Raw genomic sequence first — 24,810 nt, 5'->3', positions numbered from 1 at the left:
TTCGGAGCGTTATGAATCAGTTTATCGAATCATGATTCGGATCGTGTGTCAAACAGCCAACGGCTGAAATCACGTGACTTTGGTGCTCCGAACAGATGATTCGACACACTGATTCATTTATGATCCGAAGCTTCCTGAAGCAGTGTTTTGAAATCGGCCATCACTATATAAGTCGTTATTTGGTTTTTTTGGCACTCCAAAAATATTCTCGTCGCTTTATAATATTAATATTGAACCACTGTACTCACATGAACCGATTTAAATAGGTTTTTAGTACCTTTATGGATCTTGACAGAGGAAGTGACTTTGCTCCCTATGGAGGCCTCACGGAGCCATCGGATTTCAACTAAAATATCTTAATTTGTGTTCCGAAGATTAATGAAGGTCTTACGGGTGTGTAAAGGCATGAGGGTTTTCAATTTTCATTTTTGGGTGAACTAACCCTTTAAATGTTCAGGGTGTAATTTCTGCAGTCTGTTTGAATGGCCCAAAAGGACACAACATTACACTGGCTCAACCAATAGCATGAGTTTGGGGTGGGACTACCTGGTTGCTGAGCAATGACAGAAGGGGGGGAGTGTTTAAATCTTGTTTGGCACATTAGTGGCACAGAAATTACACACTTCACATTAAAAAGAATCGGATACAGCCCTGAAAAGATTCCACTTGTGATTTCTTGAACATTGAACAAGATTGAGATGAGGTTTGGATGTCATGAATTTCTCTTTAGGTTGACATTATGACATAAAAGGAAACAATATAGTTCAAACTGCATTGTCTTGAAGTAGGAATAAACAGCATTCGTAAGCCTTGTTTGGTTCAGGTTGTCGTTGATAACTAACAGTTCTTTTTCCCAGGTCTGGTTTGAATCTCCTACACAATACAAGTGGCTTGAAAAATGATGGATGGTCCGAATTCAATTACCATACAGAACGTGTCAGTCCGTGTCCATGTCCTCTCGATGATGACTAGAGTGCAATGTCTCCTCAGCTCTAGAGAGACGGACACAAAATATTGTAAACCAAACCAAATAATCATGTAATAAAGCACTTACTTTGAAGGTTTGGGGTCTGTAAGTTTTTCTTAAAGCTGCTGTCCGCGATGTTTGGCCCTCTAGCGGTTAATAAACAGAACTGCACGCGTCTTGCGGAAGAACATTGTAGCCGGAGCTACTTTTCTCCGTGTATGTCTATGGCAAGTCACGCAGTTTCTGTGATACTCTGCGGCGAGTCCTACCAGTCTGGTCTGAAATAGTCCGAATATAAACACTTATTATAAGTGTACCATAATGATTCAGGGTGAGACAAAAACACGGTTTGGAAAATGGATTCATGTTGTACATTCTCATTATATAATTTTTGTAAATTTTGAACACATAAAAAGTTGCGGACTGCAGCTTTAATGTTTAGGTTGCATTTATTTGATCAAAAATACAGTTAAAACAGCAATTTTGTGAAATAATATATTTTAAAGAACAGTTTCCTAAAATGCAATTTATTCCTGTGATGTCAAAGCTGAATTTTCAGCATCATTACTCCAGTCTTCAGTGTCACATGATCCTTCAGAAATCATTCTAATATGCTGATTTGGTGCTCAAGAAACATTTCTTATTATTATCAGTGCTGAAAACGATTAATATAAACTCTTTTTTTTCAGAATTGTTTGACAAATAGATGGTTTGAATAAACAGCATTTTTTTAAATAACATTTTTTTTGTAACCATGAGAATGTCTTTGTGAATGTCACTTTTGATCAATTTAATGCATCCTTGCTGAATGAAAGTATTAATTTCTTTCATAAAAAAAAAATCTTTCTAACCACAAACTTTCGAATGGTAGTATATTTTAAAGTCCCTCTGTAGCAAACAATTTTATCCCTTAAAACTCATCTTTGATCACCAAAATTACATATTTAAATGTTTTTTTCCTGTGAAAAAAATTATTAATGCCTTAAAATAGCTTGAATGTAACTCTACACCCTTGCCTCATTTAATACACGGTTCTGTGAATATGATAATTAGCCCCGCCTCCACTCATGAGCTCAGACGAGCTCCACTCAGTCAACTTACTGAGGTAAACACTGCACAATGGTATCACTTTTAACACATAACGGTAATTAATATAATTAGCTTTTTGCTTGACTACATTATCAAAAAGCTAATAATGTGTTGCTAATGTTACGCAAACCTTGTTTCCATTCGTGAGTCAGACAGCTGCCTTCAACTGTCAGTATCCTTAGAAACGTTTTGAACAACTTAGTTCATTCATCGTAACATCGTAATATGCATCGCCATATTGCTAAATCGACACAATTTTTCATATCAACAGAAAAACATACCAGGATAACCTTCTTTTGAGACTCCCTTGCACGGTCAGTTAATGATATTCTAAAGCCCGCCGGCACGTTGATGTAGAGGTACTTAGTTTGTGACGTCACAAACACCAGCGATTTCGAACCGCATTTTTGAAACTGTCATTACATCACTGCAGTTTTAAATAGAAAATACTCAGCAATGGTGTTGACTGATGAATTTGCACGTTTTGTCTTAAAGGTGCCATCGAACGTCTTTTTAAAATATGTAATATAAGTCTAAGGAGTCCCCTGAATGTGTCTGTTCAGCTCAGCCTATTTTGGGGCATCATTAAATATGCGCCGATTCAGGCTGTGGCCCCTTTCAATTTTTGTGCTCTCCACCCCTGGATCTCGCGCTTGCCTTAAACAGCATAAACAAAGTTCACACAGCTAATATAACCCTCAAAATGGATCTTTACAAAGTGTTCGTCATGCAGCATGTCTAATCACGTAAATGTGGTATTTATTTGGATGTTTACATTTGGTTCTGAATGAGTTTGATGGTGCTCCGTGGCTAAAGCTAACATTACACACGGTTGGAGAGATTTATAAAGAATGAAGTTGTGTTTATGAATTATACAGACTGCAAGAGTTTAAAAATGAAAATAACGACGACTCTTGTCTCCGTGAATACAGTAAGAAACAACGGTAACTTTAACCACATTTAACAGTACATTAGCAACATGCTAACGAAACATTTAGAAAGACAATTTACAAATATCACTAAAAATATCATGATATCATGGATCATGTCAGTTATTATTGCTCCATCTGCCATTTTTCGCTATTGTACTTGCTTGCTTACCTAGTCTGATGATTCGGCTGTGCACAGATCCAGACGTTAATACTGGCTGCCCTTGTCTAATGCATTGAACATGACCTGGCATATGCAAATATTGGGGTCATACATCTTACTGATCCCGACTGTTACGTAACAGTCGGTGTTATGTTGAGATTCGCCTGTTCTTCGGAGGTCTTTTAAACAAATGAGATTTATATAAGGAGGAGGAAACAATGGAGTTTGAGACTCACTGTATGTCATTTCCATGTACTGAACTCTTGTTGTTCAACTATGCCAAGGAAAATTCAATTTTTAATTCTAGGGCACCTTTAAAGCATGTTAAAAACATCAAATAGACATATAAGCAACATAAAAAACTTGATTTTGACCACAGGGGGACTTTAACAGGTACATGAACTTAATCTGTATAAAAAGTTTGTTATTTGTAAAGAATTATTTGGTGTTAGCTGTAAAGAATCGTCCTTTTAGTAAAGAACTACAGTTTCAGGTGAATTAACTTTTGGTTATTTTTTTACTGATGTGCTATGGATGGATGGATTCTTCACAAATTATGATTTCTGTACTAACAGAAATGACACAATTCAACACGCGTGCCTGCCGATGCATGTATCCACTCACTGTGGACTGTGCCGGGGCTCCTGGTCGCTCTCTCTGGATGTGTGGAGGGTCTGTTGTGAGTCTGACCGGAGAGAGGCTTCTGTGTGAGTCACCAGCATCCGGCTGCTCTGGGAGGTGTTGGCGTCCAGCATCTCCAGCAGAAGATCGTACAGCAGAACCACGTTTTTTCTCTTCATGCTTGACAGATGCTCGATGCCTTTGTTGCTATGGGCGGCAAGAGAAGAGAACAGTAAAACAAGAAGAGCAAACTGACAGATGACAGGGAAGTTTCTGTGAGATTACAAACAGTCTGCAGTAGTACCTGAGGTGACGAATGTGTGAGAGCAGCATCAGCAGATGGGCGAGCCGGATGGACTGCTGCTGAGAGGACAAGCCTGTTCTGGAGATGCTCCAAACCAGAGCGTCAGTTACAGAGTCCAGCAGCCTCAGAACCTTCCCACGACTCTCCACATCTTCAGGAGTCTGTGACAAGCTTGAACAGTTATCTGTTAATAAGCATAACACAGGATGAGATCTGAAGCCATTAAAGAGAATAGTACATTTTGAGATAATTTCACTGAACAAAGGTTAACATCTAGACAATCTATTCACAGGGTCAGTGGGCAGACTGCTGCTATAATAACCACATATGAAATAATATTTAGAAAAAATCTTTTTTTTTTTTGTTATGGAAAATATAACAAAAAATGTGTTTTGTGTTTTTAATCATATATTTGATACATCAGCCTTTTATGGCTCATATATTATGATATAGTGAGCTCACACTTGAGGAAAAAACACCTCAATTTTATACAGAGGCCCAAACTGAGCAAAAATATGCAATTTGGTGCATTGGCTGTTTTTAGGCTGAAAAGTAGAGATGAAATTCTGATGTCTTGAAATGTACATAAATCAATGAGATTTTGATTATTTACATGAAATGCATACAAATATCAGTTGTCACTCTATATCTCCCAAATATGCCTTAGTAAGATGATATTTAAATGTTTAATTTCATCATCAAAGCTCTATTGTTTTAATTGTGGGGGCAAAACATATAATGCAATGCAATCCTGTTCCAAGCCTGTTGCATCTTATTGGATACATAGATTTTAACATATGCATGGATAATCAAGTAGACCTAAGTTGCTTCAGTCCAGTAAATATTCCTATTGAAATATTATTAACAATAGAACAATATTAACAATATAAAATCAGTAAAGATTTCAATAAGACACAACTACCAAAAACTGAAGGTGGACATTTTTATAATTATACTAAAATACCCGTAGTACCGAAGGCATGTAGAAGATTGTGTAAAAGAAGTTTTTCAGCAATGTCTTGATAATGTTGATAATTTAGAGGCCTTAGCAATTCATGTAATAGGAGTAGGCTTTATAGGGTTAAAACATAAGAGGGCGGAGCATTTTATGGTACAGAATTTTCCTTTCACACAATAACGTACACACACACAATCAGAGTAGTGTCGTACTGGAGTTGAGAAGGATCATGGCTTTGAGACAGACATATTCCTCCCTCTGTAGCTTCAGTTCTCTGAATCTGGAGGTGGTGGCCAGCAGCATGTCAAAGATCTCCATGATGCCTTCAACACAATTCCATTCATCCCTAAAAGAAGTAGAGAGAAAGAGAGTCTGAAATAGAGATATAGGAGACAAGGCCAATTACCTGAGCTGTAAATGTCATGTGATTAATTACTCTGGAGCCACAGGAAAATGCCACAGCTGTGCACAAACTATCGGGAATTGTTGTTAAACATATAATGTAATGAAATATGATATGTATTATACAACATATTATTTGTATGTTTTGCTCTTAATATAATTTTGTTTATATATATATATATATATATATATATATATATATATATATATATATATATGTGTGTGTGTTTAATGAAATTAACAGTCGCACTAGATGGGCAAAACAGGAATGGTTTTACAGGTGGAGGCCACTGACATTTTTTTCCCTACTAATCTTTTTCTGACTGTTTTTCACTAGTTTTGCATTTGGCTAGGGTCAGTGTCACTACTGGTGGCATGAGGTGAAACCTGGACCCTACAGAGGTTGCACAGGCAGTCCAACTCCTCCAGGATGGCACATCAATACGTGCCATTGCCAGAAGGTTTGTTTGCTGTGTCTCCCAGCACAGTCTCAAGAGTATGGAGGAGATTCCAGGAGACAGGCAGTTACTCTAGGAGAGCTGGACAGGGCCGTAGTAGGTCCTTAACCTATCAGCAGGACTGGTATCTGCTCCTTTGTGCAAGGAGGAAAAGGATGAGCACTGCCAAAGCCATACAAAATGACCTCCAGCAGGCCACTGGTGTGAATGTCTCTGACCAAACAATCAGAAACTGACTTCATGAGGATGGCCTGAGGGCCTGACGTCCTCTAGTGGGCCATGTGCTCACTGCCCGGCACCGTGGAGCTCAATTGGCATTTGCCATTGAACACCAGAATTGGCAGGTCCACCACTGGCGCCCTGTGCTTTTTAGATGAGAGCAGGTTCACCCGGAGCACATGTGACAGACGTGAAAGGGTCTGGAGAAGCCAAGGAGAACGTTATGCTGCCTGTAACATCGTTCAGCATGACCGGTTTGGTGGTGGGTCAGTGATAGTCTGGGGAGGCATATTCATGGAGGGACGCACCCTTGGACCCATTGTCAGACCCTACGCTGGTGCAGTGGGTCCTGGGTTGCACGACAATGCCCGTCCTCATGTGGCGAGAGTATGCAGGCAGTTCCTGGAGAATGAAGGAATTGATACCATTGAATGGCCCCCACACTCGCCTGACCTAAATCCAATAGAATACCTCTGGGACATTATGTTTTGGTCCATCCAATGCCACCAGGTTGCACCTCAGACTGTCCAGGAGCTCAGTGAGGCTCTGGTCCAGATCCTGGAGGAAATACCGCAGGACACCATCAGTCGTCTCATTAGGAGCAAGCCCCGACGTTGTCAGGCATGCATACAAGCTGAGTACTGAGTACCATTTTGAGTTGCTGCAATGAAATTTCAGAACTTTGTTTTTCGGAGTGTCTTTGAATTCAGTCCTCTGTAGGTTGATCATTTTCATTTCCATCAAACGATGTGGCATCCTTTCGTTCCTAACATGTTACCCAGTCCATATCAGTATAGAAATCCAGCAAGATATTTTTCGCCATTGAGATCTGATGTGTTTTCAAAGTGTACCTTTAATTTTTTTGAGCAGTGTATATATACATACATACATACACATACACATATACATATATATATATATATATTATATATATATATACATATAATATTTGTCATGCACTTTGATCTTTAACACTTTGCAGACATTTTACATTCACAAACAGTGATGCAGATGGATAACATGCTGCATGAAAGGTAAAATTCAAAAAAGCATAATGGGACACTTAACATACATCTTGTTTTGAATGAATACAGATGACCTTACAGTGTCAGGTGAAAGACAAAGGAAGCACACACTATCTCACACACTTTCGCATACACACATACACAACTATGTGTGAGAAATGAATAGTACAAACTAAGCTTGTGTTATGAGAACACACCAAGGTTTGTTAAGACCCTAGAGATAATCACCAAGGAAGAGGATTATTCAATTCCACAGAGACACAAATGAATAAACATGCACACACACACACACACACACTCAAACCAGACAAACACAGCAAAAAAATGATTTTCTCATTATTTTTGTCTTGTTTTCCAGTACAACATTCTTAATTCAAGATATATTTACTTTATACAGTAAGCATACTAAGCATTTTTGCAGTGAATCAAGATCATGACAAACAAGGTGTAATCTTTCTGCACTCAGTATTCTTAATTAATGAACGTCAACAACAACATTCATGCATGTCACACACAACGTGTGCAGACACAAGCACTGTGTGCACTGGACACACACAATAGCAAATTATCTAAAGGTCGATGAATAAATCCACTAAACACCAGTGTTTTTCAAATGTTACCATGAAGCAAGATATGAGCCGATCTCTCCTACTGACGGAGGACGCCTTCAGTTTTCAAACATTTCTAATCTGAACAGTTCTTAACACTGACAGCACAAATGCTAAAGGGATAAATGTATGAATGGATGTGTGTAGCGAAAGTGATGTGGGTAATGTGGAGCAAGCCGTCAAGCTGAACCGCCACTCTTAGCCGCTTAGGAAAACGGTTAGTTTCGAACAGTGAAATCAGAGGTAGATATTTTCATGGATTTTGAGGTTTTCCCTCAATTCCAACATAAAGTTGTGTCTGCAACACATTTTAATCAAAAATTCAGTGGGACATACACTGTGTCACTTGTGCTGTGGGAGGAGCCATTTTTTTCTTTTTCGGTTTTACCTGTTCAGTTTGAGGTCAGGTGAGAAGATGAGTTTCCCGGGGTGATCCACAGATCTCCACATCAATCCCAACATCAGAATATCCAGCCAGCAACATTCCAATAGATGCACCTGATCTGAAAGTGTCAGCTCCACAAAACCTGTGAGAGGAGTAACAAACACACAAATGCCATCGAGAACACACTCCTACACACACCTGCTGCTCTTCAAATGCTGGAGGTCAGTGCACATTCAGATACACTCACTCAAAGTTATAATTTTTATGGTGCTTTTTGTCATTTCTGGAGCATGACAGCCCCATTAACCTTTTAGAAATGACAAAATATGAAATCTGCTGTGAACCCCTGAACTTTATAGAACATTTAAAGACATTTTACAATTCAGAGGAATATTTCAGATATTTACACAAGCACACACACACACCTGGTATCTTCTTGGCCCAGCTGATCATGAGCACTAGTTCCTTGTCAGCGAGGCTGGTGAGTGACATCATCATGCTGGCCTCCGTGTACGGCTTCTTCATTGGCACTTTCAGGCAAATCTGAGGAGGCTCCGCCTCCAGAATACAGTTCACCAACTGCTCAGGGGAGAAGCTCAGGCCATTCCCCTCAGCTCTGTCCCCTGAAGGGAAGAGGTGATGAGTGGGATTGAGAGGAACTTCTAAATGATTCTGGGAACAACCTCTGACCCCTAACGCACCGCCCGAGCTGTCTCTGATCTGGGGGTTGCGGCGATGACGAGCACCACGGTAACTGCAGCGTTCCCGCCTCACACCTGTTCACACACACAATTACACACATGCATCAAAAGCGCACACTCAGCACAAAACAATAACACACTCATTATAACATCTTTTTAGAAAACATATATGCAATGCATACGTTATATGACATTTTCCAGTATGAATTCCATTTTTATTAATGACTGTGTGCAGAAAAATGGGTAAATAAATACTGTGTCTGAACACCAGACAAAATCATCACGAAACAGTATTCGCATCCCACTACACTTCTATATTGTGATGTATTTCTAAATAAAAAAGTATGTTCAATGTTTAAAGTATTATATCTTTCATTCTATGTAATAAATATGTGGCTACACACAGAAAAGGGATAGGCGGCTGCCTACCACACTTCATCATGCCCATTTCATAGCACTTGCGGAGTCGACAGGCCTGGCAGCTCTTGCGTCGGCTCTTGTCAATGGTGCACTGGTTGGTGGCTGGACAAATATAATCATTGTGTCCTGAAGAAGATTGGGAGAAGAAAAAAATGTAATAATCAAACTCACATCCTTTTGGGGGAGGTTGGACTACAAATCCAACTTGGATTCATCTTATTAATGTTATCTCACTCTATTGTGTAAGATAATAATATTAATATTAGGGCTGATATAAATTATATATTTTAGCATGATTAATTAAAAAAAAAAAATTTTAAGTTAAAGCAAACAAAACAGAATATGAATGTCAGTACCAAGTAACATATTGACAGTGCTGGGTTGATTATTTAAAAATTGTAATCAGTAACCAAATTACATGGCAAAAACTCATTTAAGATAATGTAATCGGACTACTCTTTATCATATTGATTTGAATAGGATAATCTTGTACCATATTGATATAAAAAAACAAAGAAAAAGAAAAATTACATCAGAGAACTGTGAACTTAATTATATTATATATTATTATTATTGACAATTTTATTATTGTTATTAATAACTTATTAACTTATAATCTTCAGCTGACAAAAAAATGGGGAAATCCCTGCATGTGAATTTATACATTTTAATGTGTTTGAAAGACAAAAGCCTTCCAAAGACACATACAATGGTTATGACTATATACATACATACACTACCGTTCAAAAGTTTGGGGTCAGTAAGATTTTTTAATGTTTTAAAAGACGTATCTTCTGCTCACCAAGCCTGCATTTATTTGATTAAAAATACAAACAAAAACAGTAACATTGTGAAATATTATTACAATTTAAAACAGCTGTTTTCTATATCAATATACAGTAAAGTGTAATTTATTCCTGTGATCAAAGCTGAATTTTCAGCATCATTACTTCAGTCTTCAGTGTCACATGATCCTTCAGAAATCATTCTAATATGATGATTTGATGCTCAAGAAACATTCATTATTATTATCAATGTTGAAAACAGTTGTGTACAATTTTTTTTCAAAATTCTTCAATGAATAGAAAGTTCAAAAGAACGGTAGTATATATATATATATATTATATTATATTATATATATACACTTTTAAGCATTTCAGCAGCTGAAGAGGAGACTAAAGGCAGAAACTCCTCAAAACAAGCAACCGTTGAAAATGACTGTATTAAAGGCCTGGAAAAGCCTTTAATTTTAAAGTGTGAAACCAAGAGTCTGGCGATGTCTATGGGTCACAGACTCACTCCTGTGATTGCTTGTAAGGGATTTACAATTAAATATTACATTTTATACTTTTACATTTGCTTTAAGTTAAACCGTCCCAATACTTATGCTCACATTTGGCAGAGGGATGAAACTCTAAAAGTGCTGTACTTCTTAGTTGGTGAAACATTTGTGTTGAAACAGCCAATAATAAAATGTGACATTCTGTACTTCTGCCTCAAATTAATCTTTTAATCATATTTATAGATGTCTTGACAGCTAACAGAGCAATTTTGTATTTACTGTTCCAGTACTTACAGAGGGCACTGTATATACTTCTGCCGTTATCTAACAGCAATGAAAAGATCATCTTTAAAAACACTAATAATTGAACATGATTAAATATAATCTTGAAATATCTCAAAATAATTCATTAGAACTCACACTGAACAGAATAAAACTGTTATACTGTCAAAGTACAAAGTTAAAAGCATTAATCATTTAATTAATCACATACGTAGACTAGTTTGTATAACATAAATTACAAAAGATTCCTCTATAATCAATTTTTATAAAGTAATCCTTGGAGATATAAGAAGGAACATTACAAACTGACCAGGGAATACATTTTTCCTGGAATGAATGTAATCCATGATAAGAGTGTGTGTCCTTTAAAGAATAAAAAAAATGTGGTTTTGACTGAGATTCATTATTCTTATGTGTTTTTTTTTTTTCATATCTGGCCTTTTGGGTAGTGTCTATTGATTGAAAGGTCATAACAAACTTGTTTTAAGTCCTTATGGGGGAACACAGTGCACTGACCCTGACATATCCGGAGAAATCTGTGTACAGAACATGTACAGTATTTAAGGATTCAAAAAGTCTGAAACTTTCCATTGATTACCATAGCATTTCAGAAAAGCAAACTTCTGAAGAGCATGTATTTGTCACACTCATTTGACCATGAGTATTACCTTGAATGCTCCGTTTGAAGAAAGCCTTGCACCCCTCACATGACCAGACACCATAGTGATACCCAGAGGCGTAGTCATGACACACCGCACAGAAGTGTGTGTCTCCTTTACCCACAATGCCTGGTGAAGGATTCAAGCCATCATCACCTTCCGCTTGCTGCCCTAACAGCTTTGCATGAGTAAGGACAGAACTATAAAAGATGAAGGTACAGATAAAGTAAAAGAGGACAAGAAAACATTTTTACATTTCCTAAAAAAAAAAAAAAAAAAAATGTATTACATATATGTTTACATATGTTAAGCTTACATCTGCCTTATTTAGCAAGATTCTACCAAGTGACCCGTGAATTTCTTTCAGGAAAAAGAATAGAATGCATTTTTAAGTTAGTTTATAATAGTTTTATATTATTATATTTATGTAAGGGATCATCTCTTTCTGTTTTGTGTGGGGTTTGCGTGTGTTTAGTTCAGTTTCCTGTGTTTCAGTTTAGGTGGGTCTCAATCAGTTCCCTACTTAAGTCTGTCTCTATAGAGTGCCCCAGGGATGGCGTGTTTTTGTTGGCCAACCCGGAGGTTAGTGGCGCACGGGTTCCCTCGGTTGAAAGCCTATGCATTTTTCCTATAGACTTTTGGAAAATCGCAGAAAATAAGCTCTGTGTTTAACAAAGGGTTATGACACTTATACGTTTTGTCTATCAAGATAATCTTTACAAGTTAACACAACATTTATAGATTTTGAAGCCTAAATAAAGTCGTCAGATATAAAAGGCTAACAGTAGACTATAAACGGACTACAACACACCATGGATCAACGTCGTCACCACCAAGCGTCCTCAAACTGTATTTAAAAAAACAACTTTATTTACAAACATGCTCGCTGATTATGATCTGCGCTGTGTATGAATACTTATCCACTTTTTCATGAGAAATGCTGTCCAAATGTCCCGTTTTTAATGATGACGTCTAAAGTCCCAGCCAAAGGAAGCAGTCCCTTTTAGCAATTTGTTACCGCCCCCCGCCGATTTTAAGACACAGTAAAAGTTTAAAAAAAATCACAAGTGGGATATAACTGGTGTGTTTTATGTCATAGATCAAAACGTGAAAGTATTTAGAGACTTTGTTAACCACAGACCTTATTGCAGGTGATTTAGCAAAAACTCATTCAAAAAACCCATAGACTTTACGGCGTTGGAACCGGAAGTCCTAAATGCTAACTCGCTTCCGGGTTTTGCCTACAAAAATGCGTCATCCCTGAGGCACTCTATTGCAGAATCCTTCCAGGGTTGTGGCTAGAAGGGATACAGCTACGGCCGGAAGTGACGCAAAATAAAATAACAATAAATTAAATTTGTGTTTTATTAACGTCGACACCCACCCCAACCCTAAACCTACCCTTACAATAATGCAAATACAGTAATTAATTGTTGTTCAGTGTGACAAAAATGACACAATACTGATGTGCACATGCCCAGTACGACAATCTGGCCATAGCTGTATCTATGTAGGTCCCAACCTCCTTCCAGGGCACTGAAATGTTCACTCCCTAAAAAGTCCTACAATGCACCGTGAAAACCAGGGAGCATCGATGCTCACTATGTTCCCTTAACGGAAGTTCTGAAGCACTGAACATAAATCATGTGAGCCAACTAAATACACTTAATGACACACGATAGATGTTTTTTTTTTAATACAAACCATTATTTAATTATATTTCAGCAAAAACATACTAATGAACATAATCTATCTTCTTTTTAAACAACCACAATCAGAGATATTTATAAAAAATATCCTGGCTCTACCAAGCTTTATAATGGTAATGAATGGGGGGCCTGTTTTGAAGCCCCCAAAAAATGCATCCATCCATTATAAATATAATCAATATGGCTCCAGAGTGTTAATAAAGGCCTTCTAAAGCAAAGCAATGGGTTTTTGTAAGAAAAATATCCATATTTAAAACTTTATAAATTAAAATAACTAGCTACCGGCAGATGGCTGTACGCATACTGTGCAAGTCGACTTGCACCAAGTGAGTAACCCGTGAAGCGATGTATGATGCAGGATGTAGGAGTATCGTAAGGTTTAAACAAATAGGGCTGTGCAACAAACTCAAGTTCCTCTTCTCTTATATTAAAATCCTCTGACATTTCTCTTTAAAATTTCTGGTTTTAGACTTCTCATTCATGACCGGTGTTTTGTTTTGCTCTATCCTCTGTGCTTCCATGTGCGTCATTACGTCATGCGTCGCATCAGGGGTTAATCTTCCACCGCAAATCGATGTGTATAGCCGCCTGCCGGAAGCTAGTTAATATACTAATATTTTAAATATGGATTTTTTTTTTTTTTTTACAAAAACTCATCGCTTCACTTCAGAAGGCCTTTATTAACCCCCTGGAGCCATATGGATTACTTTTATTATTATTTTTTTGGGTTTCAAAATCTCACCCTCCATTCACTACCATTATAAAGCTTGGAAGAGCCAGAATATTTTTAAATATATCTCCGATTATGTTCGTCTGAAAGAAGATAGTCATATATACCTAGGATGGCTTAAGGGACAGTATATCACGGGATAATTTTCATTTTTGGGTGAACTATCACTTTAATGTACTTACCAGTGCCTGAATTCATTTACATGATATACTGATTCACAATCTAGGAAGCTAGGGAGATGATTGAGATGCACCCTTTGTTTCCAAGGATTTTCATTGATTCTTTGAGTTGTTGCACTTGTTGTTCATTCCATTGATTAGTTTGCCTGGATATTTCAGGCATGTGTTTCTTTCTGTTTATTGTCTGTCCTTGTCAGATATTGTTTGGTTGAGTATTATGTTATTTTAAGTTGTTGTTTAATAAAAGAATTGCTGCGCTTACAGTATATCCTGCAACCACACTCTGACAATGTAATATTATCACCTATTTATATCGCTAAACTATAGACAATTGCAAGGTAAATTGTATGATTTGCATTTAGAAAAATTTCTTCGCTGCTGTCTCTGATCCTGTCAGAACAGACATGTGACCAAGCTGAGAACCACTGATCTTTGGGCATTCTTACCCGTTTTATTGTATGCTCAACAAGTTATGATTTAAAATACTGTAGCAAGCACCTCTAATAAAGGGCAAGAAAAATAAAACACTTTGTTTGGTCACAGGGCTGTTGTCTCTATGACAACTGAACTATCCATTTGAGAGCTGTCACCTGGAGACAAAAGGAATCTGCGGTTAGGGTCTAGTTTAACACACACCCTGCACTGTTTAATACACATTCTCACCTGCTCTGGTTAAGAGTGTGTGTCTTGGGGTCATCCCAGGCGGTGTGTGAGTGTGTTTCGCTGTAGGCCAGTGGAGGCGGGCAGTGCAGAGACAGCGCAGTGTGTGTGGTGTGGGAAGGCCAGAATATTGTGGGACTGAGTGGGACCACGCTTTCAGACACGGGGGGATGAGGGTACCCTAGCACTGAGGAGGAAACCGGGCTGTAGAGAGTTAAAGCTCCATGGTTGAACTCTCCCCCGTGCGGTGGTGAATAATCCTGACAGGCTTCCAAATACGGAGATGGAATGCAGATGGTCTGGTTGTCCATGCCGAGTGGGGAAGTGTACAGACGGGGTAAGAGGTTAGGCGAGTCCCCTCGATCGGCCTTGCCAGAGTCCAGGACAGGGGAAACTGACGCAGGGGCTGGACCAGGGGAGAAGCTCATTCTGGAGAACTCAAGCGAGGTCCTGGCTTGACAGACTACTGCATCGCAGGCCCAACTCCGTCAGAGGAAGTTCTTGCTGAAGAACACAAAAAGAAATCAGATCCTGATATCAGAGTAACACCTTACACCTCCTACATGTTAAGTACACTACCTTTCAAAAGTTTAAGGTGAGTAAATGTATTTTTTTATTAATAAATTGATCAAAAATTTCACATTGTTACAAAAATTATATTTCAAAGTTCTATTGAACTTTTGGTCACACTTTAGATTAGGGTCCAATTCTCTCTATTTACCAACTATTAACTATGACTTTTGCCTCAATAAACTCCTAATTATGGATTATTAATAGTTAGTAAGGTAGTTGTTAAGTTTAGGTATTGGGCAGGATTAAAGGATTTTCAAATTAAAATGTCCTGATAATTTACTCACCCCCATGTCATCCAAGATGTCCATGTCCTTCTTTCTTCAATCAGAAAGAAATTAAGGTTTTTGATGAAAACAATCCAGGATTTTTCTACTTATAGTGGACTTCAGTGGCACTGCGTTAGTTCCGTGAGATGAATATAGGAAAGGTGTAGGACATTCAGCGTAAGCTTTTTGAAGAATATGGATGGCGGAATGACAGAAGCACTTGCAAGGCGATCGTTTGTGTTTTGTTTTTGTTTTTTTAGAAAATGACCGATCGTTTCGGTAGATAAGACCCTTATTCCTCGTCTGGTATCATTTAAAGCCCTTTGAAGCTGCACTGAAACTCTAATTTTGACCTTCAACTGTTTGGGCTCCATTGAAGTCCACTATATGGAGAAAAATCCTGGAATGTTTTCATCAAAAACCTTAATTTCTTTTAGACTGAAGAAAGAATGACATGGACATCTTGGATGACATGGGGGTGAGTAAATTATCAGGACATTTGAAAAGTGAACTAATCCTTTAAGGGATGTAGAATACGGTCATGCAGAATATTGCATTAATATGTGCTTTATATGTACTAATAAATAGCCAATATCCTAGTAATATGCATGCTGATAAGAAACTAGTTAATAGTGAGAATTGGATCCTAAACTAAAGTGTTACAGAACTTTCTATTCATCAAAGAATCTTGAAAAAAAGTGTATAATGGTTGCCTAAAAATATTAAGCAGCACAAATGTTTTCAACATTGATAATAATAAAAAATGTTTCTTGAGCATCAAATAAGTGTATTAGAATAATTTCTGAAGGATCATGTGACACTGAGACTGAAGTAATGATGCTGAAAATTCAGCTTTTCATTACAGAATAAATTACATTTTAAAATATATTGAAATAGGAAACATGTATTTCTAATTGTAATAATATTTCACAATATTACTGTTTTTACAGTCTTTCAGAAACATTTAAGAACGGCGGTGTACATATTACACAAGCCTTTAACGTGTCCCTCAAGTGCTGAATAGGTGTTGCCTGCATTTTCTTTAATGGTCTATAAATTGTGATTTTCATGGTTTTCCCAGACAACAAAACTTGGCAGACTACATAAAGACAACACAGCAACACACCAATAGGCCTGTTTTTTTCCTAGTTCTTTTAGCAGATGCACCTACTTTTACCACTTTTCTCTGAAAAAAGTGACTGGAAAAATAAAAAACATCACTGAAAAAATGAAGCATATGTAATAAAATTATTTCTGTCTGAGGCACATGACGTAAAGTGAGAATGGTGCTGCGAAGGGAGGTAAATAGTCGCTGTGGCGGGTTACACTGCTCTCTTCTGGGGGACTCATCACACCAATACAGACAGGATAACTGATGACATTTTGAAAGGTGCCACTCCAGAAGATGAGCTGGTGAATAATTTCCTTGTGATCGAAGCTCTAACATTCTACTGATAACTAAAGAGTTTGTCACTTTTAAAACACTCTATAACTTTTAGAAGAGTATCTAACTTGAAGAAGGCCTGTTAATGGAGAGTACAGTAGAGGCACTTCGGGTCAGGAACTGTTTTTAATTCAAATGTTTATTTAGTAAGAGATGCAGAGGAGAAAGTTCTTTAAAATTGTTTGTCACAAAGGTCCAGAGTCCACAATGCTTTATGTAACACTGCAACCAAAGATGAACAAATTACGGAAGAGGATTAGGGCCAAGCAATAATAAAAAAATAAAACCATCTTGAGATTAAAGTTGTTAAATTATGAGAACAAATTCGTTAAATTATGAGAAAAATGCCGTTAAATTTCGCGAAAAAAGGCAAGATAAAATGTTGTTTATTTTTCTCATAATTTAATGAATTTGTTCTCGTAATTTAACAACTTTTTTCTCGTAATTTAATGAATTTGTACTCGTAATTTAACGACTTTTTCTCATAATTGAATGACTTTATTCTCAACATTTTATCTCGACTTTTTTCTCGAAATGTAACCATTTTTTTTTCTCGTAATTTAACGAGTTTATTCTCAACATTTTATTTCGACTTTTTTCTCGAAATTTTAACAACTTTAATCTCGAGATGGTTTTATTTTTTTATTATTGCTTGGCCCTAATCCTCTTCCGTAACAAATAGACTATCATAGACTATGATAATTCTCAAGAGAGCCAGAATAAACAGTAAGCCTGCATGTGTGAGACAGAGAGAGCAGTTAGTATGTGACCACAGTTCAGGATCATTAAAATAATGCAAGTCAGCAGATCAAATGAATAAAATAAAGTGCACAAACTCAAATTCATCAGTCTTCAAAAATATACATTTTATATTTGTCAAATCGTGTCTGAGCCGAGTTTTTTGTTTTTAATTATATGCAAAATATGCAAAATCTGGCAAAACAACTGCTTTGAAAAACAGCATAAGAGAAAAGCATGCAAAAATACAGATAACCAAGTTAAAAGGCAGTAAATTGCAGACTTTGAAAGAACACAAAACCGTTCCCTCTCCTTGTACCCACAGCTGAAAGAACAAACAAAGAGATTCACCCATAACCTGGTAGCGAAAATTAGACCTGCCATACTCAAAAAAACAAAAAACAAAGAGAGCAATGCTTCAATTATGTGTCTCTATATCAGATCAGAATCACAGGAAACTCTTGAAATGCACACAGTGCTCCACATTTAACAAGATGTTTTCATACAGTTTATTTTATTAGGATCATATATAATATATTTTGTTATAATTTATTAATTGCATAATATAAGTAAGTCTAAAACTTAACATACTAAAAAAAATAAATCAAAGACAACAAGAATAAAGAGAGAGTAAGAGGGAAAGAGAAGAAAATGATCAGTTACTGCACTGCTTTTGTGGGAATATCACAATAATTCTGCAGAATGGATATAAAACTGTTTATAAAAAAACATAAAAATATTTTTCATTATTTATTTTATACAAAAATATTTCAGAAACGAATGCTCAAGAGCTCAATACGTGACGTGTAGAACTGTCTAAATGATGCTCCAATTCTGCAGAAATCTGAGGACATTTTTTTTTAAATGCAGAAGATGATTTGGCATAAAATGCCTGAAATTATTTATAGAGAACCATTACAGAGACCATTTTGAGTACACTCATTATTTCCCAAATATTTTCTGCAGATGAATTCACTCAAAAATGATTCATTTAGTTCAGAGTTTTATGAGGATAGAGACAGAATAAAACTGCATGAATAAGTAAAACAAAAACAAAACAAAAATCTACAAACACTCAAAACATCAAACTTTACTTTAATACCCAGAGTTCCCTGTTCTCTAGGCTAAAGGGCATCTGCGGGTTTTGGGTCAGAGATCTGGCCTGCTGCCTCAGTAAACAGAAAGAGTAAAGGTGAGACGCTGATATGCAAACGCTTTTACTGAGACAACTCATGAAACGTGTTTTATCTGAGAGAGGAACACACATCCATAAAGAATATACCCGGAAACATTACGCTGAAAATTCTCTGTAAACACGCACATGTTAAAGCACACAGTGTAAACAGAACACGTGCATAAAAAAACAGCACTAATAAACACAACAGTAGCATGTGACCGACTACCTGAATAAAGAGGCAAGGTCTGCTTTCTGGGGTTTTGAGATTGTCTTTATACTGTATAATTTGAGGGTTTACAACAAATGAAATACGACCTTAATCAAAAAATGGAAAAATATATTTTAAATGTTTGACAAAAACCATTCAAGATGATTTTTAAAAACTGTTTTAGGAGTGCACTACAACACTGAGAGACAAACTGGTCAACCACAGAGACAAAGTGACACTTATCCTGTCAGATTAATTTTGGTGTCTAAGTATTGGAAAGAAGCCTCTTATGCTCTCCAAGGCAGAATTGGTCAAAAGTGAAAGTAAAGACTGTTTAAATATTGAATATTTATCTGAATATTTGATTAAAAAAATATTAAAATAACTGTTTAAAATAACTTTTCTATTTCAATATATTTTAAAATATCATTTATTGACGACAGAGCTGAATTTTCAGCATCATTACTCCAGTCTTCAGTGTCACATGATCCTTCAGAAATAATTCTAACATACTGATTTGCTGCTCAAGAGACATTTCATGAATAACATCTTTTAAAGGATTTTTTGATGAATAGAAATGACAAAAGATCTGCATTTATTTGAAATAGACACAGTCTTTACTTTCACTTTTGACCATTTTAATGGTCCTTGCTGAATAAAAGTATTCATTTATTTAAAAAACTGTTTGACCCTAAACTTTTGAACAGTAGTGTATATATTTTAAAGCATTCTTCATCTTTTTTTAAGAATACACACAGCACAGCAGACAGGAAGGGATAGAGAGAGACAGGGGTGTGATCACAGTACACAACATAGGCTTGACACACTTTCTGACCAATGAATTTTAATGATTATTCCAGATGTAAATACTGGATGAGAACTGTTACAAAAAAATCTAAATTTACTCACTCACCTTACTCATAGGGAATTCACTCACAAAGAACAAATTTAGCTTATAAAACAGCAAAGTTGAGCAACTGCAGATGTTGTTTTAATGTTGGTAACCAGTTTGGAACCACTAAGATTTTTAATGTTTTTAAAAGAAGTTTCGTCTGCTCACCAAGGCTACATTTATTTAATTAAAAATACAGTAAAAACGGTAATATTGTGAAATATTATTACAATTTAAAATAACTTTTCTATTTGAATATATTTCACAAAGTAATTTATTCCTGTGATGCAAAGCTGAATTTTCAGCATCATTACTCCAGTCTTCAGTGTCACATGATCCTTCAGAAATCATTCTAATATGCTGATCTGCTGCTCAAGAAACAGTTGATGTGTACAATTATACAAAATATTTGTGTACAATATTTTTTTCAGGATTATTTGATGAATAGAAAGTTCAAAAGAACAGTGTTTATCTGAAATCTAATCTTTTGTAACATTATAAATGTCTTTACTGCCACTTTTGATTGATTTAATGCATCCTTGCTGAATAAAAGTATTCATTTCTTTAATTTCTTTTCAAAAAAATATAAATAAAAATTCTTACTGACCCCAAACTTTTGAACGGTAGTGTATAATGCTACAGAAGCTTTGTAATTTCAGATAAATGCTGTTCTTTTGAACTTTCTATTCATCAAGGAATCCTGAAAAAAAAAAAGTACACAACTGTTTTCAACATTGAAAATAATCATAAATGTTTCTTGAGCAGCAAATCATCATATTAGAATGATTTCTGAAGGATCATGTGACACTGAAGACTGGAGTAATGATGCTGAAAATTCAGCTTTGCATCACAGGAATAAATTACTTTGTCAAATATATTTAAATAGTACACAGTTATTTTAAATTGTAATAATATTTCACAATATTACTGTTTTTTACTGTATTTTTAATTAAATAAATGTAGCCTTGGTGAGCAGATGAAACTTCTTTTAAAAACATTAAAAATCTTAGTGGTTCCAAACTTTTGGACTGTACTAATTATATATATATATATATATATATATATATATATATATATATATATATATATATATATATATATATATATATATATATATATATATTTAAAATAAAAAAATAAAAAATAAAAAAAAAAAAATCACACAAGCAACCAAACACTAGCACATTTTAATTTTCCCTTATAATAATTTTACATTATTTTTTTAAAAAATATGGTCCCATATTTGAGTTGAAAGCTGGTGAAACTTTAGCACTTTCCTACTGCCACTCTGGTAAAGCTCTTGGCTACAATCCAGACACACATACCACTGAACAAAAGGCCAAGGACAGGACGAAGAACCCCTACACATAACACACGCTCACAGAGTCCCTGGGTGAACTTTTCTCCATCCTAATAAGGTCCCCCTGCCAACTTGAGATTTCTTTGAACTTACAGAAGAATTAAGTTTCCATTCATTTTATGTCGGGCACATGCAGGCCCACATCGCCCCAGTAACTGACTCTAGACTTTTGTCTGCACTTGTAGTGAACCTGCACACAAATAAATATGCACATAAACACCTGCGTTTGTGTGCATATGCACATTCTTCACGCTTGAAACCACTCAAATCGCCGACACCATTCATGTTCTCCTAATTGAGACTCACTTCTTTTTCAAGTAGTGAGGGATAAGAAAAACTGGCCTTCTAAGATTCGCAAATAGATCGCAAATAACAAGGAGAGAGAGTTACAGAGCATGATTTCTGACATTACTAAATCAGACAGACTGATCCAATCCTCCTATCACTTGTCACACAAGCCAGCAAACCTGTCAACAGAGAGCAGTCCACATATATATGTATGTGTGTGTGTGTGTGCGTGTGTGTGTGCGTGTGCGTGTGTGTATAACCACAACTAAAACCTCCTACTGCTAACCCAAAAAAACAGAAATATCTCCTTTTAAATGCTATACAGCCATTATCAGGCAGTTTCTTTCAGATTTACTCTTGCATAGGTTTCATCTAGTGTGGCAATACCGTGAATATTTATTTAAAAGGGGTGCATGCAGTCTGTAGCCATCAGTACCAATGCCACAGATTTTGATTGATAACAGGCCATTATGTCCAGTGTGAGTCCTCGTCTATTGCTCAAGAGGACAAGGACCTCTGTCTAAACTGATTTTAAAAAGCATTTCTTCTCCTCCCTCACATTCTCCAGAGTGTCTCCCTTTAAAAACAAAACAAAACAAAAAAACACACAGAAAATCCATTCCTGTACTTTTGTAAAGGTTGCGGGTTTAACTTCAGGTATGGGAGATACATGAACAAATCCCTGGAGATAACGTGTCCTAGCAATTTACGGTATGTTCAATAATTTTCTTTGGATTTGGATTCAGATAGACAAAGCCATAATAGAAATATGACACAGTTTAGCATGAGGGACAGAGAGAAGAATGTAAAAGAATATACAGGTGGTCCAGACCGTAAAAAATTTGCTTCCTGTGGTATGAATGTTGTAGAAGGCTTGTTTTAGTTACATGGAGTTGTGGTTTTGGATAAAGTATCCGCTGAACAGATATTGAAAGTTTTGCCCTTGGCCTTTGAGATACAAAACTCAAAACATGACTAAAAAAACAACAACAAAAATGGTCATGTTAACACCATATTCAACAAAGATGTTACATTCTCTCTCTTTGTTAGATAGTAAAGTGAATGATAAATTAAACCACTCACATGGTGCTCCTGATTCACTCTCAGTCTCATTCACTCTAAATGTTTTATCCTTCTGTCACTGAACTTTCACTTCAACCATTCTCAACCTCTCTGCCAAAACCCCTCACTTCTCTTATCACTAATGTCATTATAATCTTATCATGATCAATGTTGAGTAATAGACTGTGTTTTTGCAGAGCCAATCTGTCTGTAAAAAGAACACGTCAGACACCTGCAGGCACATAATAATCACCTGGAATTTATACAGCCAAATAAATTAAACAACAGCAATATCACTGCTTTTAGTATTGTTATGTTACTGCAAAAGTTATTACATCCTTTTTTTGATCATTGATGGATAGCAGTAGGATAATTAATATAATAATTAAAAGGGTAATTTAATCATAGGCTAACCAATCTCATTATTTCCATTTTTCATTATTTTTATTTTATTTTTTATTTGAAATATTCTAGCACTTCCTTGTGGCTGTTTTGGGTTGTCACCTAAACATCAAATCATGAAACTTCATACTCATGTCACCTCTGCAACACGTTTCACAAAGGTTGTTTTTCTTTCTTTCTTCCTAGCTAGTGATTAGCCTACCGGAGCAAAATCTTTGGCGCATTTGTTCTGTCATTTCAATAGGGTTTAAAGTTTAAATCAGTTTTCCAAGAACTTTTGTGACACATAAACTAACCATTCACGCGCTGATTTCCTTTACATAAATTACAGTTGTAACCATAGTTTCTGACAGTTACTATAGTTACTGTCACTTGCGTAAAATCATGATAGCACATGAGTACTGGCCGGGGCTCTTTAAAACAGTATAAAAAGCATTTAGAATCTCTTACATTTTGTTCAGGTTTTTTTAAAGTAGTAACTAGCACCATGTCAGCACAGTTTTTAAAGCTGGAAACTATGCTTACGCTTTTAGTAGCCTAAGGTTTTACGTTACAAATGGCACTTACCGACAGCAGCAGGTGATGTGAGCTCGAGAGCAGAGATCTGTTTGATCAGCTGTGAACGCGCAGCGCCGTATCGATCTGATTTACTGCGCGCACAAAGAGAAAGAACAGCGCTGAAGTAAGCGACGGAAGAGAGGGAGAGAGAGAGAGAGAGAGACATGAAAACACCTGGTAGTGTCCTAATAGCGCACTTTGACTGGTTGTACTTTGGCAGAAATCGGTCTTTGGATTTAAAAATTAGAAAAGCGCGTCACTGCCAGCCGCGCCCTACTGGAGCCGCCCCTATTTACTGCATGAGGCAGAGATTTCCAAGTTATGACAAACAACAGGACTAGGTTAAAGGAAATTGCCGTACTATACCACATTTCACCATATTCATGGTCAAAGTTCATGGTAACCAATTCGTTTGAGTGACCTGTATGACAATAAAACTCTGGTAACTTATTAGCTAGTGTGCGAAATATTTAACATCTTTCAGGGATATTGACTTTATTGGTGGTGTAATGTGCATCTCAAACACGAGGGGTGTCCAAACTCCCTCAATAGTGGCCACCTCCACAACTCACACAACTCACCTGCCTGGAAATTTCTAGTATGCCTATAAGACCTTGATCGCTGGTTCAGGTGTTTTAATTGGGGTTGGAGCTAAACTCTGTAGGACAGTGGCCTTCCAGGAGCAGGACTGGACCCCCCTGCCTTACACCATTACACCACCAGCATGAACCGTTAATATAAAGCAGGATGAATCCATGATTTCATGTTGTTTGAGACAAATTCTGCCTCTGCAATCTGAATGACGCAGCAGAAATCGAGTCTCATCAGACCAGGCAATGTTTTTCCAATATCCTATTGTCCAATTTTGGTGAGCAAGTGTGAATATAGCCTCAGTTTCCTGTTCTCAGCTGACAGGAGTGGCACCCAGTGTGGTCTTCTGCTGCTGTAGCACATCTGCTTCAAGGTTCGACGCATTGTGTGTTCAGAGATGTTCTTCCGCAGACCTCGGTTGTAAAAAGTGGTTATTTGAGTTACTGTTGCTTTTCTGTCAGCTCAAACCAGATTGCTTGTTCTCCTCTGACTCAGAACTGC

The 24,810-nt window shown here is 36.6% G+C and overlaps 1 protein-coding gene across 4 annotated transcripts; it reads right to left on the bottom strand.

The window, feature by feature from the left end:
• Positions 1-354: 354 nt before the first annotated feature.
• Positions 355-24,001, bottom strand: esr2b (estrogen receptor 2b). 4 transcript variants are annotated; one of them, XM_067386669.1, is made up of 11 exons: positions 23,728-23,999; positions 14,754-15,254; positions 11,482-11,672; positions 9,259-9,375; positions 8,830-8,904; positions 8,554-8,751; positions 8,132-8,270; positions 5,244-5,377; positions 4,074-4,257; positions 3,773-3,976; positions 355-992 (listed from the first exon to the last, which is right to left on the bottom strand). In XM_067386669.1, the coding sequence occupies exons 2-11, from the start codon at positions 15,176-15,178 to the stop codon at positions 938-940; spliced, it is 1,722 nt and encodes a 573-aa protein (XP_067242770.1). In that variant the 5' UTR covers positions 15,179-15,254; positions 23,728-23,999; the 3' UTR covers positions 355-937. The 4 variants fall into 4 exon arrangements, with proteins under 4 accessions (XP_067242770.1, XP_067242769.1, XP_067242771.1 ...); XM_067386668.1 differs by having other exon boundaries at positions 8,554-8,904; XM_067386670.1 differs by lacking the exons at positions 355-992; positions 3,773-3,976 and having other exon boundaries at positions 4,123-4,257; positions 5,217-5,377; positions 8,554-8,904; positions 23,728-24,001.
• Positions 24,002-24,810: the final 809 nt, after the last annotated feature.

Source organism: Chanodichthys erythropterus, chromosome 5 (assembly GCF_024489055.1).
Source record: "Chanodichthys erythropterus isolate Z2021 chromosome 5, ASM2448905v1, whole genome shotgun sequence".
Lineage (NCBI taxonomy): Eukaryota > Metazoa > Chordata > Actinopteri > Cypriniformes > Xenocyprididae > Chanodichthys > Chanodichthys erythropterus.
Note: the sequence above shows the minus strand (reverse complement) of the source record. Positions and strands in the feature narration are given on the sequence as shown.

Bases quoted from the DNA above. Each gene is read 5' to 3' on its own strand.
- esr2b (XM_067386668.1), bottom strand. From the start codon at position 15,178: ATGAGCTTCTCCCCTGGTCCAGCCCCTGCGTCAGTTTCCCCTGTCCTG. The intron at 11,673-14,753 runs GTGAGAATGTGT...CATCTTTTATAG, and splicing joins CACACTCTTAACCAGAGCAG to TTCTGTCCTTACTCATGCAA. The intron at 8,905-9,258 runs GTAGGCAGCCGC...GTGTGTGAACAG, and splicing joins AATGGGCATGATGAAGTGTG to GTGTGAGGCGGGAACGCTGC.